The 13,720-nt window shown below is 49.9% G+C and overlaps 1 protein-coding gene across 1 annotated transcript; it reads right to left on the reverse strand.

Moving 5' to 3' along the window:
* Positions 1-9,646: 9,646 nt before the first annotated feature.
* On the reverse strand, positions 9,647-12,806 carry LOC136552421 (uncharacterized). The gene is made up of 2 exons (XM_066543984.1): positions 11,155-12,806; positions 9,647-10,320 (listed from the first exon to the last, which is right to left on the reverse strand). Exons 1-2 carry the CDS (start codon positions 12,652-12,654, stop codon positions 9,979-9,981), a joined length of 1,842 nt encoding a protein of 613 aa, XP_066400081.1. The 5' UTR covers positions 12,655-12,806; the 3' UTR covers positions 9,647-9,978.
* Between the last annotated feature and the right edge of the window lie 914 nt (positions 12,807-13,720).

Consider the following 13,720-nt stretch of genomic DNA (forward strand, 5'->3'; position numbering starts at 1 on the left):
CACATGTTGTGTATGCTTCAAATACCTTAATATTCTCTTAGTTGCCTTCAAATGACTTTCTCTTGGTGAGGCTTGAAATCTAGCACACATGCATACACTAAACATCACATCCGGCCTTGATACGGTCACATAGAGTAGGTTTCTAATCATAGACTGATATATCTTTTGATCCACCATGTTGCCACTAGCATCACTATCCAAGCTTCCACTTGTCCCCATTGGTGTACTAATAGCTTTACTCTCATCCAATTCAAACTTCTTGAGCATGTCCTTGATATACTTGCCTTGACTCACAAATGTGTCATTCTTCATTTGCTTGATTTGAAGATCAAGGAAGTAACTAAGCTCTCCAATCATGGACATCTCAAACTCACTTGCCATCATCTTGTCAAACTCCTCACAAAATTCTTGATTTATTGACCCAAAGATGATATCATCAACATAGATTTGTATTACAAATAAGTCATTCCCAAGCTTCTTGGTGAAGAGAGTGGTGTCAACCTTTCCCATCTTAAATCCCTTAGAGAGTAGGAAATCCCTCAATCTCTCATACCATGCTCTAGGTGCTTGTTTCAATCCATACAAAGCATTTCTCAACTTGTAGACATGGTTGGGTTTCTTCTCATCTTCAAATCTGGGAGGTTGCTCAACATACACAAGCTCATTGATGTACCCATTTAGAAATGCACTTTTCACATCCATTTGGTACAACTTGATGTTGTAGGCACAAGCATAAGCTAGCAAGATCCTAATTGCTTCCAATCTTGCAACCGGGGCATATGTTTCTCCAAAGTCAAGACCTTCAACTTGAGTGTAATCTTGAGCCACTAATCTTGCTTTGTTCCTTATTACTATCCCATCTTGATCTTGCTTGTTCCAAAAGACCCACTTAGTTCCAATCATATTATGATCCTTAGGCCTCTCAACTAAATCCCATACTTGGTTTCTTGTGAAGTTGTTTAGCTCTTCATGCATAGCATTGATCCAATCAACATCCCTCAAAGCTTTATCTATCTTCTTAGGTTCAATGGATGACACAAATGAGAAATGCTCACAAAATGAAGTCAATCTTGATCTTGTTTGCACACCTCTTGAAATATCACCTATGATAGTGTTCAATGGATGATCTCTTGCAACATTGGTTGGTTGAAGCACTTGCACTTGATTGCTAGCATTTGATTGATCACTTGGTTGAGACGATGAACTAGCCATTTGTTGATCTTGCACATTGCCATTACTAGTGCTTGCTTGGATTTGATCATAAGAACCGCTAGCTTGCACATTTGAGTTAGAGAGCACTTGATTCTTGTCATCTTCAACATCAATTGCCTCTCTAGGCCTTAACTCACGAATGTCCATGTTCTTCATTGCATTGATCAATTGAGTGCCTTTTACATCATCTAGGTTCTCATCTTCCTCTTAGGAACTATTTGTTTCATCAAATTCCACATCATGAACCTCCTCAAGAGTACCACTAGCCAAATTCTAAACTCTATAAGCCTTGCTAGTAGTAGAGTAACCAAGCAAGAAACCTTCATCACATTTCTTTTCAAACTTGCTTAATCTAGTGTCTTTCTTCAATATATAGCATTTACAACCAAAAACCCGAAAGTATGCTATGTTGGGCTTTCTTCCATTCAATAGCTCATAAGGTGTCTTTTCAATCATAGGGTGACAATAGAGTTGGTTGCTATAGTAGCAAGCCGTGTTGATTGCTTTGGCCCAAAATGAATGACTCACATTGTACTCACTCAACATTGATCTTGCCATGTCAATCAAAGTTCTATTCTTCCTTTCAACTAAGCCATTTGATTGAGGAGTGTACTTGGCCAAGAATTAATGTCTAATTCCAAATTCATCACATAACTCATCAACTCTAGTGTTCTTGAATTCACTACCATTGTCACTTCTAACTTTCTTGATTGTGGTTTCAAACTCATTGTGAATGCCTTTAACAAATGATTTGAATGTTGCAAACACATCACTCTTATCAACAAGAAAGAACACCCATGTGTATCTAGTGAAATCATCCACAATTATAAATCCATATTTATTTCCACCAATGCTAGTGTATATGGTTGGTCCAAACAAGTCCATGTGCATCAACTCAAATGCCTTAGATGTGCTCATTATGCTCTTCTTAGGATGTGTATTATCAACTTGCTTTCCGGCTTGATATGCACTACATAGCTTATCCTTCTCAAATGTGACATCTTTCAAGCCTCTAACTAGGTCATGCTTAATTAATTTGTTCAATTGTTTCATTTCAACATGACCAAGCCTTCTATGCCATAACCAACCCATGCTAGACTTAGTGATCAAACATGTTAACTATCCGAAGAGCCATCACTATCCCATGTGACCATATAGCCTCCACCTTTCTTCTTCTTTTGGAAGGTCATCTTCTTCTCTTTCTTCTCCTTCTTTTCTTTCTTATTCTCCTTGTGTTTCTTCTTCTCATCATCATCATTGTCACTATTATATGGACAATTTGCTACTACATGATCAGAGCTCTTGCAATTATAGCATCTTCTCACATACTCCTTTTTCTTGGTGTGATCTCTTCTCTTTCTTGCACCATAGCCCTTCTTCTTCATGAATTTTCCTATCTTACGCACAAAGAGAGCCATAGCTTCATCATTAATATCACTAAGATCATCATCATCACTTGATTCTTTCTTGGACTTGCCCTTGTTCTTTGATAATGATGAGCTAGCCTTGAATGCTATGCTTTTCTTCTTCTTGTCCTCTTCTTCCTTCTTATCATCCGTGTCATCCCCTTCCCTTTCCACACGGTATGTCTCTTGTGTCATGACATCACCTAGTACTTGGTTAGGGGTGATATCCTTTAAACCTCCTCTTATGATAAGCAATCTCAACATCTTAAACCTTGGAGGTAGGCACATCAAGAATCGATGAGAGACATCATCATCCTTGATCTTCTCTCCCAAAGCCTTCAAGTCATTGACAATCACTTGTAACGATGGAACATCTCTGGAATGCTCTCATCTTCCTTCATCTTGAAGCTTGTCAACTTGTCCTTGAGAATATACAACTTGGCACTCTTCACCACCGGTGTGCCCTCATATGTTTCCTCCAATCTTGTCCACACCTCATTAGCTCTTTCACAATCCTTGATTTGCTCAAACACCTTGGAATCAATGGCATTGTATATGGTGTTGAGAGCTATTATATTGCATTGCTTGTCGGTTCTATCTTGGTTGGTGGGATTGTCGGGATCAATGATGACATAATCATTTTTGGTCACTTCCCATACTTGATCATTGATTGAACCAAGATATATTTTCATCTTTCTTTTCCAATAGTCATAGCTTGTGCCATCAAAGAACGGTGGTTTGCCCCCCACATGGTTGAACACAACTTGAGCCATAATATGACACCGAGGTTGTTAAGCCTTCAATCAAATGGTGACCATGACTCTGATACCACTTGAAAGGTCCTAATATGGCTAGAGGGGGGTGAATAGCCTATTTAAAAATCTATAAATTAACTAGAGCAATTTGATTAGTATGACAAATAGCATAATGCAAACTTGCTCTAGCTCTACAAGGGTTGCAAGCCACCTATCCAACAATTCTAGTTGCAATGATTACTTAGTCACACAAGCTTGCTATGTAACTACTCACTAAGAGCTCTCAATCTTGCTACTCTAAAGAGCTCAACTAGATGAATGTAAATAATAAAGCAAGCTCTCAATTCTAATTACACTAAAGAGTTTGTATCAACTAGTTTGCAAGAATATAAATAAGTGAGTAGGGTGATTATACCGATGTGTAGGGGATGAACCAATCACAAGATGAATATATAGCCAATCACCAGGAGAATGCCAAAGACAAGAGACAATCGATTTTCTTCCGAGGTTCACGTGCTTGCCAACACGCTACGTCCCTGTTGTGTCGACCAACACTTGGTGGTTCGGCGGCTAAGAGGTGTTTCACAAACCTCGTCCACACGATAGAACACCGCAAGAACCGACTGAAAGGTCCTAATGGCTAGAGGGGGGGTGAATAGCCTAATAAAAATTTCTACAACAACACTTAACCAAATGGTTAGACAATTATGAGGCGAAGCGAGTGTTGCACTAGCCTACTTAAAATGCAAGCCACCTACCACAATTCTAGTTTAGATAGTGTCTATTCACACAATAGCAAAGACACTATCCTATGTTAGTGTGCTCTCAAAGACTAACTAAAGAGCCACACCAACCAAGCAAGCAAGCTCTCACAACTAGCTACACTAAAGAGCTTGTCAACTAGTTTGCGGTAAAGTAAAGAGAGTGGTTAGGATAGTTATACCGCCGTGTAGATGAAGAGCCAATCAATCACAAAGATGAATAACAATGAAGACCAATCACCTCGGAGTCAATGATGAAGACAATGATTTTTTACCGAGGTTCACTTGCTTGCCGGCAAGCTAGTCCTCGTTGTGGCGATTCACTCACTTGGAGGTTCACGCGCTAATTGGCTTCACACGCCAAACCCTCAATAGGGTGCCGCACAACCAACACAAGATGAGGATCACATAAGCCACGAGCAATCCACTAGAGTACCTTTTGGCGCTCCGCCGGGGAAAGGTCAAGAACCCCTCACAATCACCACGATCGGAGCCGGAGACAATCACCACCTCCGCTCGACGATCCTCGCTGCTCCAAGCCGTCTAGGTGGCGGCAACCACCAAGAGTAACAAGCGAAACCCGCAGCGAAACACGATCACTAAGTGCCTCTAGATGCAATCACTCAAGCAATGCACTTGGATCACCCCCAATCTCACTATGATGATGAATCAATGATGTAGATGAGTGGGAGGGCTTTGGCTTAGCTCACAAGGTTGCTATGTCAATGAAAAATGTGCAAGAGCTATCCCTTGAGCCGGCCATGGGGCTATAAATAGAGCCCCCATCAAATAGAGCCGTTATACCCCTTCACTGGGCAAAACGCGTTCTGACCGGACGCTCCAGTCGTGTTGACCGGACGCTGGACCCCAGCGTCCGGTCGCTCGCAGACGACCACGTGTCCTGATTCCAACGGTCACTTGACCTGACCGGACGCTCCGGTATAAACTGACCGGACGCTGAAGGCCCAGCGTCCGATCGTTTCCAGTAAGCTCCCGAACATGACCGGACGCGTCCGGTCGAATGTGATCGGACGCAGCCAGCGTCCGGTCACATTCCAGCTACTGTGACACCGTACGTCAGCGCGACCGGACGCAGCCTGCCAGCGTCCGGTGCATTCAGATCCAGCGTCCGGTCAATTGACCGACGCTGGCATCTTTACGACCAACTCGTTTTCACTTCTAACTTTTTCACCCTTGCTCCAATGAGCCAATCACCAAGAATTTTGCATCCGGCGCAATAGAAAATAGACATTTCATTTTTCCAAAAGAGCCGAATCCCGCCTCGCAAGCTCGGCGGGAGGGAGAGAGGGACCCAAACCCATCTCAACCCTGCAAACACCTTGTGCACATGTGTTAGCATATTTTCACAAATGTTATCAAGGGTGTTAGCACTCCACTAGACCCTAAATGCATATGCAATGAGTTAGAGCATCTAGTGGCACTTTGATAACCGCATTCCGATACGAGTTTCACCCCTCTTAATAGTACGGCTATCAAACCTAAATGTGATCACACTCTCTAAGTGTCTTGATCACCAAAACAAAATAGCTCCTATGGTTTATACCTTTGCCTTGAGCTTTTTGTTTTTCTCTTTCTTCTCTTCAAGTTTAAGCCCTTGATCATCTCCATGCTATCACCATTGTCATGCTATGATCTTCATTAGCTTCTTCTTCTTGAAGTGTGCTACCTATGTCATGATCACTTGATAAACTAGGTTAGCACTTAGGGTTTCATCAATTCACCAAAACCAAACTAGAGCTTTCACCGACCCACAAGTGAGGTAACTCAATGACATGAGCAATTTACTAGAGTTACCTTTCGGCGCTCCGCCGGGGAAGGTACAACTCCCCTCACAATCACCGGAGATGGCCACAAACAATCACCAACTCGTGCCAATCCTCCACCGCTGCTCCAACCATCTAGGTGGTGGCAACCACCAAGAGTAACAAGCAAAATCCGCAGTGCAACACAAATACCAAGTGCCTCTACATGCAATCACTCAAGCAATGCACTTGGATTCTCTCCAAATCTCATAAAGATGATGAATCAATGATGGAGATGAGTGGGAGGACTTTGGCTAAGCTCACAAGGTTGCTATGTCAATGAAAATGTGCAAGAGTTGTGGCTTGAGCTGGCCATGGGGCTATATATAGAGCCCCCATCAAATAGAGCCGTTATACCCCTTCACTGGGCAAAACGCGCTCTGACCGGACGCTCCGGTCATATTGACCGGACCCTAGACTCAGCATCCGGTGCACTGATTCATGCCACGTGTCACTAGCTTCAAACACTGTTTGTCAGATTTTAACGGCTATGTAGTTGACCGGACGCTCCGGCTAAACTGACCGGACGCAGAAGCCTCAGCGTCCGGTTGTTTCCAGTAAGCTCCCCGAGGCATATTTCTTCGACCGGATGCGTTTGGTCCACCTTGATCAGACCCAGACCAATGTCCGATGCAGTACCCTAGGTACTGTGCTGACCGACCAGCTCGACTGGACGCATGCTACCAGCGTCCGGTGCTTTTAGACCCAGCGTCCGGTCAGTTGACCGACGCCAACGTCTTCGCGACCAACTCGTTTTCACTTCTAACTTCTTCACCCTTGTTCCAATGTGTCAACCACCAAGTGTATCACCATGTGCACATGTGTTAGCATATTTTCACAAACATTTTCAAGGGTGTTAGCACTTCACTAGATCCTAAATGCATATGCAATGAATTAGAGTATCTAGTGGCACTTTGATAACCGCATTTCGATACGAGTTTCACTCCTCTTAATAGTATGGCTATCTATCCTAAATGTGATCACACTCACTAAGTGTCTTGATCACTAAAACAAAATGGCTCCTACATTTTATACCTTTGCCTTGAGCCTTTTATTTTTCTCTTTCTTCTTTTCCAAGTTTAAGCATTTGACCATCATCATGCCATCACCATTGTCATGATCTTCACCATTGCTTCATCACTTGGAGTAGTGCTACCTATCTCATAATCATCTTGATAGACTAGGTTAGCACTTAGGGTTTCATCAATTAACTAAAACCAAACTAGAGCTTTCAGCCGGGCATGGCGTTGATTGTTGATGATGCTATGAGCATCACGGTTTGGCCCGTGCCGTTCACTCATAGGTGGTCGGTATGGAGCGAGCACTAGGTCAGGCTGTGGTGCATCTGTGGCCTCCTGCCCCACGCCCAGCAACTATAGTGGTGAGTGGATGGAGTGATTTGACTGGTGCGTCCCTATTCCCCTAGTGGGGCAAGAGGCTACGAGCCGGTGTCGCGATGTAGAGCTCTCCGCCTGTTGAACGGCGCCAATTTCCACCAGCGCCTGGAGGTTCTGATGGATTGCCTGTTCCTAGGGGTCAGCATGCTCGGGAAGGCCGCGCAAAAGCATCACCGTAGCAGCTATGTTCTACCCAGTCCAAGCAAACTGTGGGGATCGTTCCCTCCGTCCAAGATGTTACGCTGGACCAGGCGGGCGTGACCTCGAGCGCCACTCGCCAGGTTACACGCACATGGCGTAGCATGCTGCGTCAAGCGCGCCAGCGCAAATGGTGGCTGACTTTGCCGCCTTTGTCGTAACTCCTCGCCGTGCTCGTGGGCACGTGCGACGGCCTTCACACGAGGGTCTAGAGGGGTGTGAGTCTACAGAGATTTCGCTACCACCGGTGGCTATCCTGGGGCGTCCACCATAGCACACTCCTAGGACAGAGGGTGGCCAAGTGCCACAACATCACCGATGCTGGAGCCATCGCTTTCGACCTCATCATTTACGAGGACATGAAAGGAGGCGGGAGCGTAGCTCGCCATCCCCACGAATTTGGATGTGAGAGGGGCAACATCAGCATCCTTCGGAGTCCCCTCGTGTACGCGTCCCCGGAGGACGTGAAGCCATAGGGGAACCGGTCGCACTACGGTCGCAGTGGGGACAACGGGGTCCCTCCGGAGATTCGGCGGAATGTGTTAAATAATGAGTAAAGAACAACATATACGTTACTCACCATGGAGTTTGAGCCCAACATGGGCTCGAGGTGAAGCGCGAGGGTTTTGACATTGAGGTCGTTGGGTAGCTCGGGGCTGGTGGAGGGCGCTCCTGCTCTAGTGGACGCTTGGATGAGCGTCTCCTTGCGGAGGCGGAGTATGCCAAGCCGATCAGCGACGAAGTCCAGACTCCCGAAGAGGAAGGTCTAGAGTGACATGAAGACGGGAGGAACCCACATCCCAACAGGTGAGAGCGTGGGGAACTCTAGTGAGCCGAAGCGAATCGTATCGCTCGAGCCCGCCATGATGAAGATGGTGGAAAGGTGGGTCATCCGATGACCAAAAGCGTGAACGCACGGCGTCCTCCCCACGGACGACGGCAACTGTCGGTGCGAAAAGTGACCAACAAGTAAATATTTATAGTTTTGCCGTGCATTGTGATTGGATGTGGCCTAGCACTCAATGGCATATGATTTATACTGGTTCAGGCAACGTGCCCTACGTCCAGTTTCAGTCAGTCGGTGACTTTATTCCAGAGCCTAGGTGCTCAAAGTTTGCTGTAGGGTTACAAACGAGTAGGAATAAGAAGGGGTGTTAAATGCCCGGTCGGACTCTGAACCGAAGGGCCGAGAATGATGGGGGCTTTAACGTGCGCTAAGTATTGGAGCGTATGCTCTGTGTAGCTTTAGAGTTCTAGAGCTATTGAGCTATTCGAGTTCTCAGGTCCTCGAGTGCTCGAATCGTCTATCTTCTCTTTTTTGAGGAGAGCCAGAGAGCCAGAGAGAGAGATCTCATCCCCTTTTATAGTCAAAGGGGATAGCCTTATAAGTCAGAGAAAGAGAGAAAATGTATACGTGTGCTACCTAGTCTTGTTGCCCACGCTGTCGGGTATGAGACGATCGTCGGCGCCCACAATACTGTTTATGTTCAGATGCATGTGGCAGGCTCTACCGTGTTCGTCTGGTATGGCAAACGTCGGCGCCTACAATACTGTTTGTGTTCTGACATGCCTGAAAGGTTGCATAGTGCCCATCTGGCATGGCCCAGTGGCACCGTCCTGCAGGTGCGCAGGGTATGGCAGGGTACGGTCCTCGGTATTACTATTTGACTTGAGCGCCTTATCTTATCTGCTCCGCCTGATCCCCGGGCCCTCACCGAGCGGGCATCCCCGGTCGGTCGTTCCCAGCCGGCCCCGACCGTGTCAGTCAGAGAAGAGTCGCGAGCAGAGGTCCTGCGTATCCCCGGTCGAAAAAGGAGATCGGATTCGGACTGTGTCCCCACCTTAGCCAGGCCTTTCGGTCGGGGACCGGATCATTCTCCCGACCTGTCATTATGTATCTGGCCAGCGCGGGAGGCGCGTGTTGTCGCTACGCCGTCTGCCGAACCGAGTTTTTACAGAAAAACGGGTTCATTGGAGACCCGGGTCTATGAATCTTTGTACTTCCAGATGCCCAAGGGAATCATCCATCTCAAGCGGCACAGTATACACAGAAATGCACATACACTGCAGATAGTTTCAGCCAGTGTTCAGAACTGTTCCAGTGCCTTGCTCTTCCACCTACAGGCCTTTTGCAGAAACCAGGGAGATACAACTGACAATGTATGTGCCAGAACTAGCAGAGGAATTCTTGCATTTTGGTGGTGCTAAGTTTTACAACACATTGCTGAACAATCAGTGAAATGAAGCCCGACTTTAACATTCTCTAACTCTTGTCTCCGGCAGCTAAACCGCCGTGCTTATCGTCGCTGAGCAAGCCCTACTGTCGAGGCATGTCCCAAGCACTTGGTAATTACAGGTTCTGGGCCGATGATGGCTTATGCATAAGCTTTCGCTAAGTCAATGCACCACTGGACTGGATCAATTGTTCAGGTCTCTTTGGTCTTGCCCTTCTTGGACTTGGACGACTTCTTGTCATGGTTCTTGGAACCAAGGCTGTTCACCCAGGTGTAGTCGTTCGGCACCGTGAAGGGGTCGGCGTTGTCCGCGACTTGTGACAGGTTCACGGCCTTTGGTCTCGAGTTCTTCGAGCCCCACCACAGGTACGAGCTCTTGTGGGTGTCAGGCTTCGCCATGATGCTTCCTGGCCCTGGGCTCGCCAAGAGGCTGGGGCTCGACATCGGGGTGAAGAACTCCTCGGGCTCCACGAGGGGGACGAACTTGGTGAAAGTGATAACCACCCTCACTGTTGGCACAACAGGGATTGCGACCTGCATGAATGGCCAACATGATCAATGAGCTGAATGCGAAGCTGCATTGCATTTAGGAGTAGCGAAATAAGCTATGTGCAAAAAGATAATTCCAACAACAGCCTTCAGAACATGATATAAATTTACTGTGCCAAAAAGCAGCTTGGCCCCGTTCGCTGGTCTGAAATTTGGCTGAAACTGGCTAAAAAACACTGTTCTAGCTGAATTGTTGTGAGAGAAAAATACTGTTCCAACTAAAAAAAGAAGCCGAACAAGCTGTATGCCTAACCAATTTCTACTTTCGACCGAAGTTTAGTTATTCCCTATTATTCATCAAACAAGACAGTATGCACTATGCAGGTGAGTACCAGCGCTGAGTAAATTCCCTTAAATCTGTGTCCTAAATGCCTGTACTGTTCTGCAATAAACTAAACAGTGAAGAACCGTTGAAACTATCAGTCTCAACATTTTTTTTTTCTTTGCCCGGGTAGCACTATCCACATGTTGCCGGCCAGTATGCCATAATTCTGACTCAGCTTCCTATGTTGTTGTCGCTGTGGCAACTAAACTGCGGGTTTATTGCCGCCCGTAAAAGAATCAGTTCCATAAAAACAACCTGATCAACAGACAAGAATCTGCAAGCATATGAGGAGTAACTGCTTTACCCTGCTCAGAGATGGTCTGTTCAGTTATTAGAACATCATTTGAGCTGTGGTTCACCATTACACGAACGGATTGAAGCAATTCGTTTACCAAGAAGGATGTATGATTGCTGAATTCATCAGCCACTGAATCCGGAAACGAAGAAATATATGCAATTTTGTGATTTCTTATTGAGCAGGAGAGCTGCGTTACCTTCACCGGGAAGGTCCCTGGTGGGAACTTGGTGGTGAGCAGCTCGCGGAGCCGGCGCACGGCGCGCACACGGCTGGCCAGGATGTCCAGCAGCGGCAGGAATTCGTCGACGCTCAGGGGGAAGTCCTCCGTGAGCCACACCGACGGCCGCAGCGTCTTCACCGTCTCCTCCTCCTTCCACTTGGCTCCACCCGTCGTCGTCGTCCCTGAGTGCCGGCCGAAGATGCCGTCCTCGCCGCGCCCGACCGACGCGCACGCCGGCAGCCGCCGCGGCACGTCCACGCTGTTCCTCCGCCTCTGCGGGGTCCCAAAGTGCGAAGGCGGCCCCGCCACGCTGCGCCGGCCGGGAACGTAGCAGCTGCGCCGGGCTGTGGGCGGCGGGATGTCAGCGACAAGGAAGTCGCCGTCCTCGTCGTCGTCCCGGATCTCCAGTGGCAGGAACTCGTCGTCGTCGTCGCCGCCGTCCTCGTCTCCGGCGAGCTCGAAGGTGAAATCCTTGCGGCCGGCACTCGCGGCCTTGAGGGTGCGGAAGGAGAAGACGACGTTGTGGACGTCGAACACCCGCGCCTTCCACTCGCCGACGTTCTCCGTCTTCTCCTTCCGCAGCCAGGTGGTCCTCGGCACGAGCCTCGCGGACGTGATGTTGAGCCCCGGGCGGTAGGCGGCCGCGTCGGAGGTGGCTGCGTCCTCGTCGCCCGCGGCCGCGGCCGCCGTGAAAGCGTCGTGCACCTCGCGCCGGCCGCGGTGGAGCACGAGCAGAGAACCGGGAGGCAGGCGGCGGCCGCCGGCACTGGTCTCCTCGCCGAAGAAGAGGAACGAGTGGTCCGCACGACGGATGCGGAGGCCATCGAATCCGGCGAGCGTGGTGTCCGCGCGAAGGTCCGCTCCGCGCTTCCAAATGCGGTAGGTGTCGGAGGGAGCGGCGCGCGATAGCAGCGGCACGACGGAGCTCTCGAAGTGGAAGTCCACCTCGAGGTAGAAATCCTGGACCCGGCGCAGCGCGGCGGAGAGGGCGGGCGCCCGGCGCCGGAGCTTTGCCCAGGCGGCGAGGCGGTGCGCGCGGAGGAGGCAGGCGGCAATCTCCCTGCACCCGAGGCAGAGGGCCTCTTGGAGCGGGGTCCACCCGGCGTGGTTCTGCAGCGTGGGGTCCGCCCCCGCGGCGGCGAGCGCGGAAGCCAGGGAGGGCAGCCGAAGCCGGACCGCGAGGTGCAGCGAGGTGTCCCCGCCCGGGACGTCGCGGCGGTCGAGCGCGGCGGCGACGGAGGACGCGAGACGGGCCTCCCTGGCGGCGTCGGAGGCGGTGAGGACGCGGGACGGGTGCGCGAGCGGCGGGAGGCCTGCGAGGATGGCCTGCAGCCCCGCGGCGTCCCGCAGCGCGACGCAGTGGTGCGTGGGGCTGTGCACGTAGTCAGCCGGCCGGATCGGCGCCGACGACGTGCGCTTGGCCCGCGCGCCGCCGCCTGCGGCGGAGGGCGAGGAGGAGGGGTCCTGGACCGGCATTGCCTGCACGGAGGTCGGAGGCGGGAGTTGTTGGCCGGGCACTTGGGATTCTCGCGGTTTGCTCGGGCTCGGAGCTTGGCAGAGGAGCTCAGCGTCTGGCGTCTGGCGTCTTGTGCGGTGTGGAGTGGGAGACTGGGAGTGGGGAAGCGTGCTACCGTTGCTGTGGGGGTAGAAGAGAAGGGTAGAGGGATGGCGGCCGGCGGTGGACAGGCCGGGCCGAGCCGAGGTGGGTTGGGTCGAGCGGCGAGAAATTAATATCTTTTTATTTTCATAGATTGTTTTCATTGAAATTTAGCATGCGTTTGATTGGAAGGTCCAACTGCATTTGGGTTGGATTGCACCTGTTTTTAAGACTATCTCCAACAACACAATACAAACACAAAATAGATAGTTCACAGTGTTTTTTTTACCAAAAACACGTTCCAACGGATGACCCAAACTGACGACGCATTTTGCGTCAAAGCCCATCTGAAACGCAAATAAACGTCTCGACGGAGAGACGACGCAAATCTCATCCGTCGTCCGCAGGTCGTTGTCCACACAAATAGTTGTCGCTCTCATCCGTCGTCATCGGTCAAACAAAGAAAAAAAGAACACACCATTCCCCATCCTCTTCGTCGCTCGCTCCGCCCCGACGCGGCGGCGGAATCGGCGGCGGCGCCTCCCGCGGTCCGTCCGCTCTCCGCCCCCTTGTCCTCTCGCGCTTGCTTCGCTTTCTTCTTCGTCTCCCGCCCGCTCTGCTGCTGCGTCTCTCCCGTGTTGCCGCCTTCTGTGCGTGCCTCGCCGTCGCCGTTGGTCGGCCAGCCGCTGTGGCGGACCTGCGGCGTCGCGTGCCGGCCGTCGGTGCGCTGCTAACTGCTCTACGCGTCCGGCCGCCGCTGTACCTTCTCTGCACCCTCTTCCCTCCTCTTCTGCTTAAGCCCACGGCGTTTCTTGCCTCCGTCCACTCCCTATGTCGGCCTTTCCTCAGCGCCTCGCCGGATCTCGCCGTCGGAGCTCGTAGCTTGGTGGCCGACCGCGGGGAAGGCGAAGACGGAGGAGCAAGCGGCACCGGAGGGACGGAGGA

Source organism: Miscanthus floridulus, chromosome 4, assembly GCF_019320115.1.
Source record: "Miscanthus floridulus cultivar M001 chromosome 4, ASM1932011v1, whole genome shotgun sequence".
In the NCBI taxonomy this organism is placed as follows: Eukaryota; Viridiplantae; Streptophyta; class Magnoliopsida; order Poales; family Poaceae; genus Miscanthus; species Miscanthus floridulus.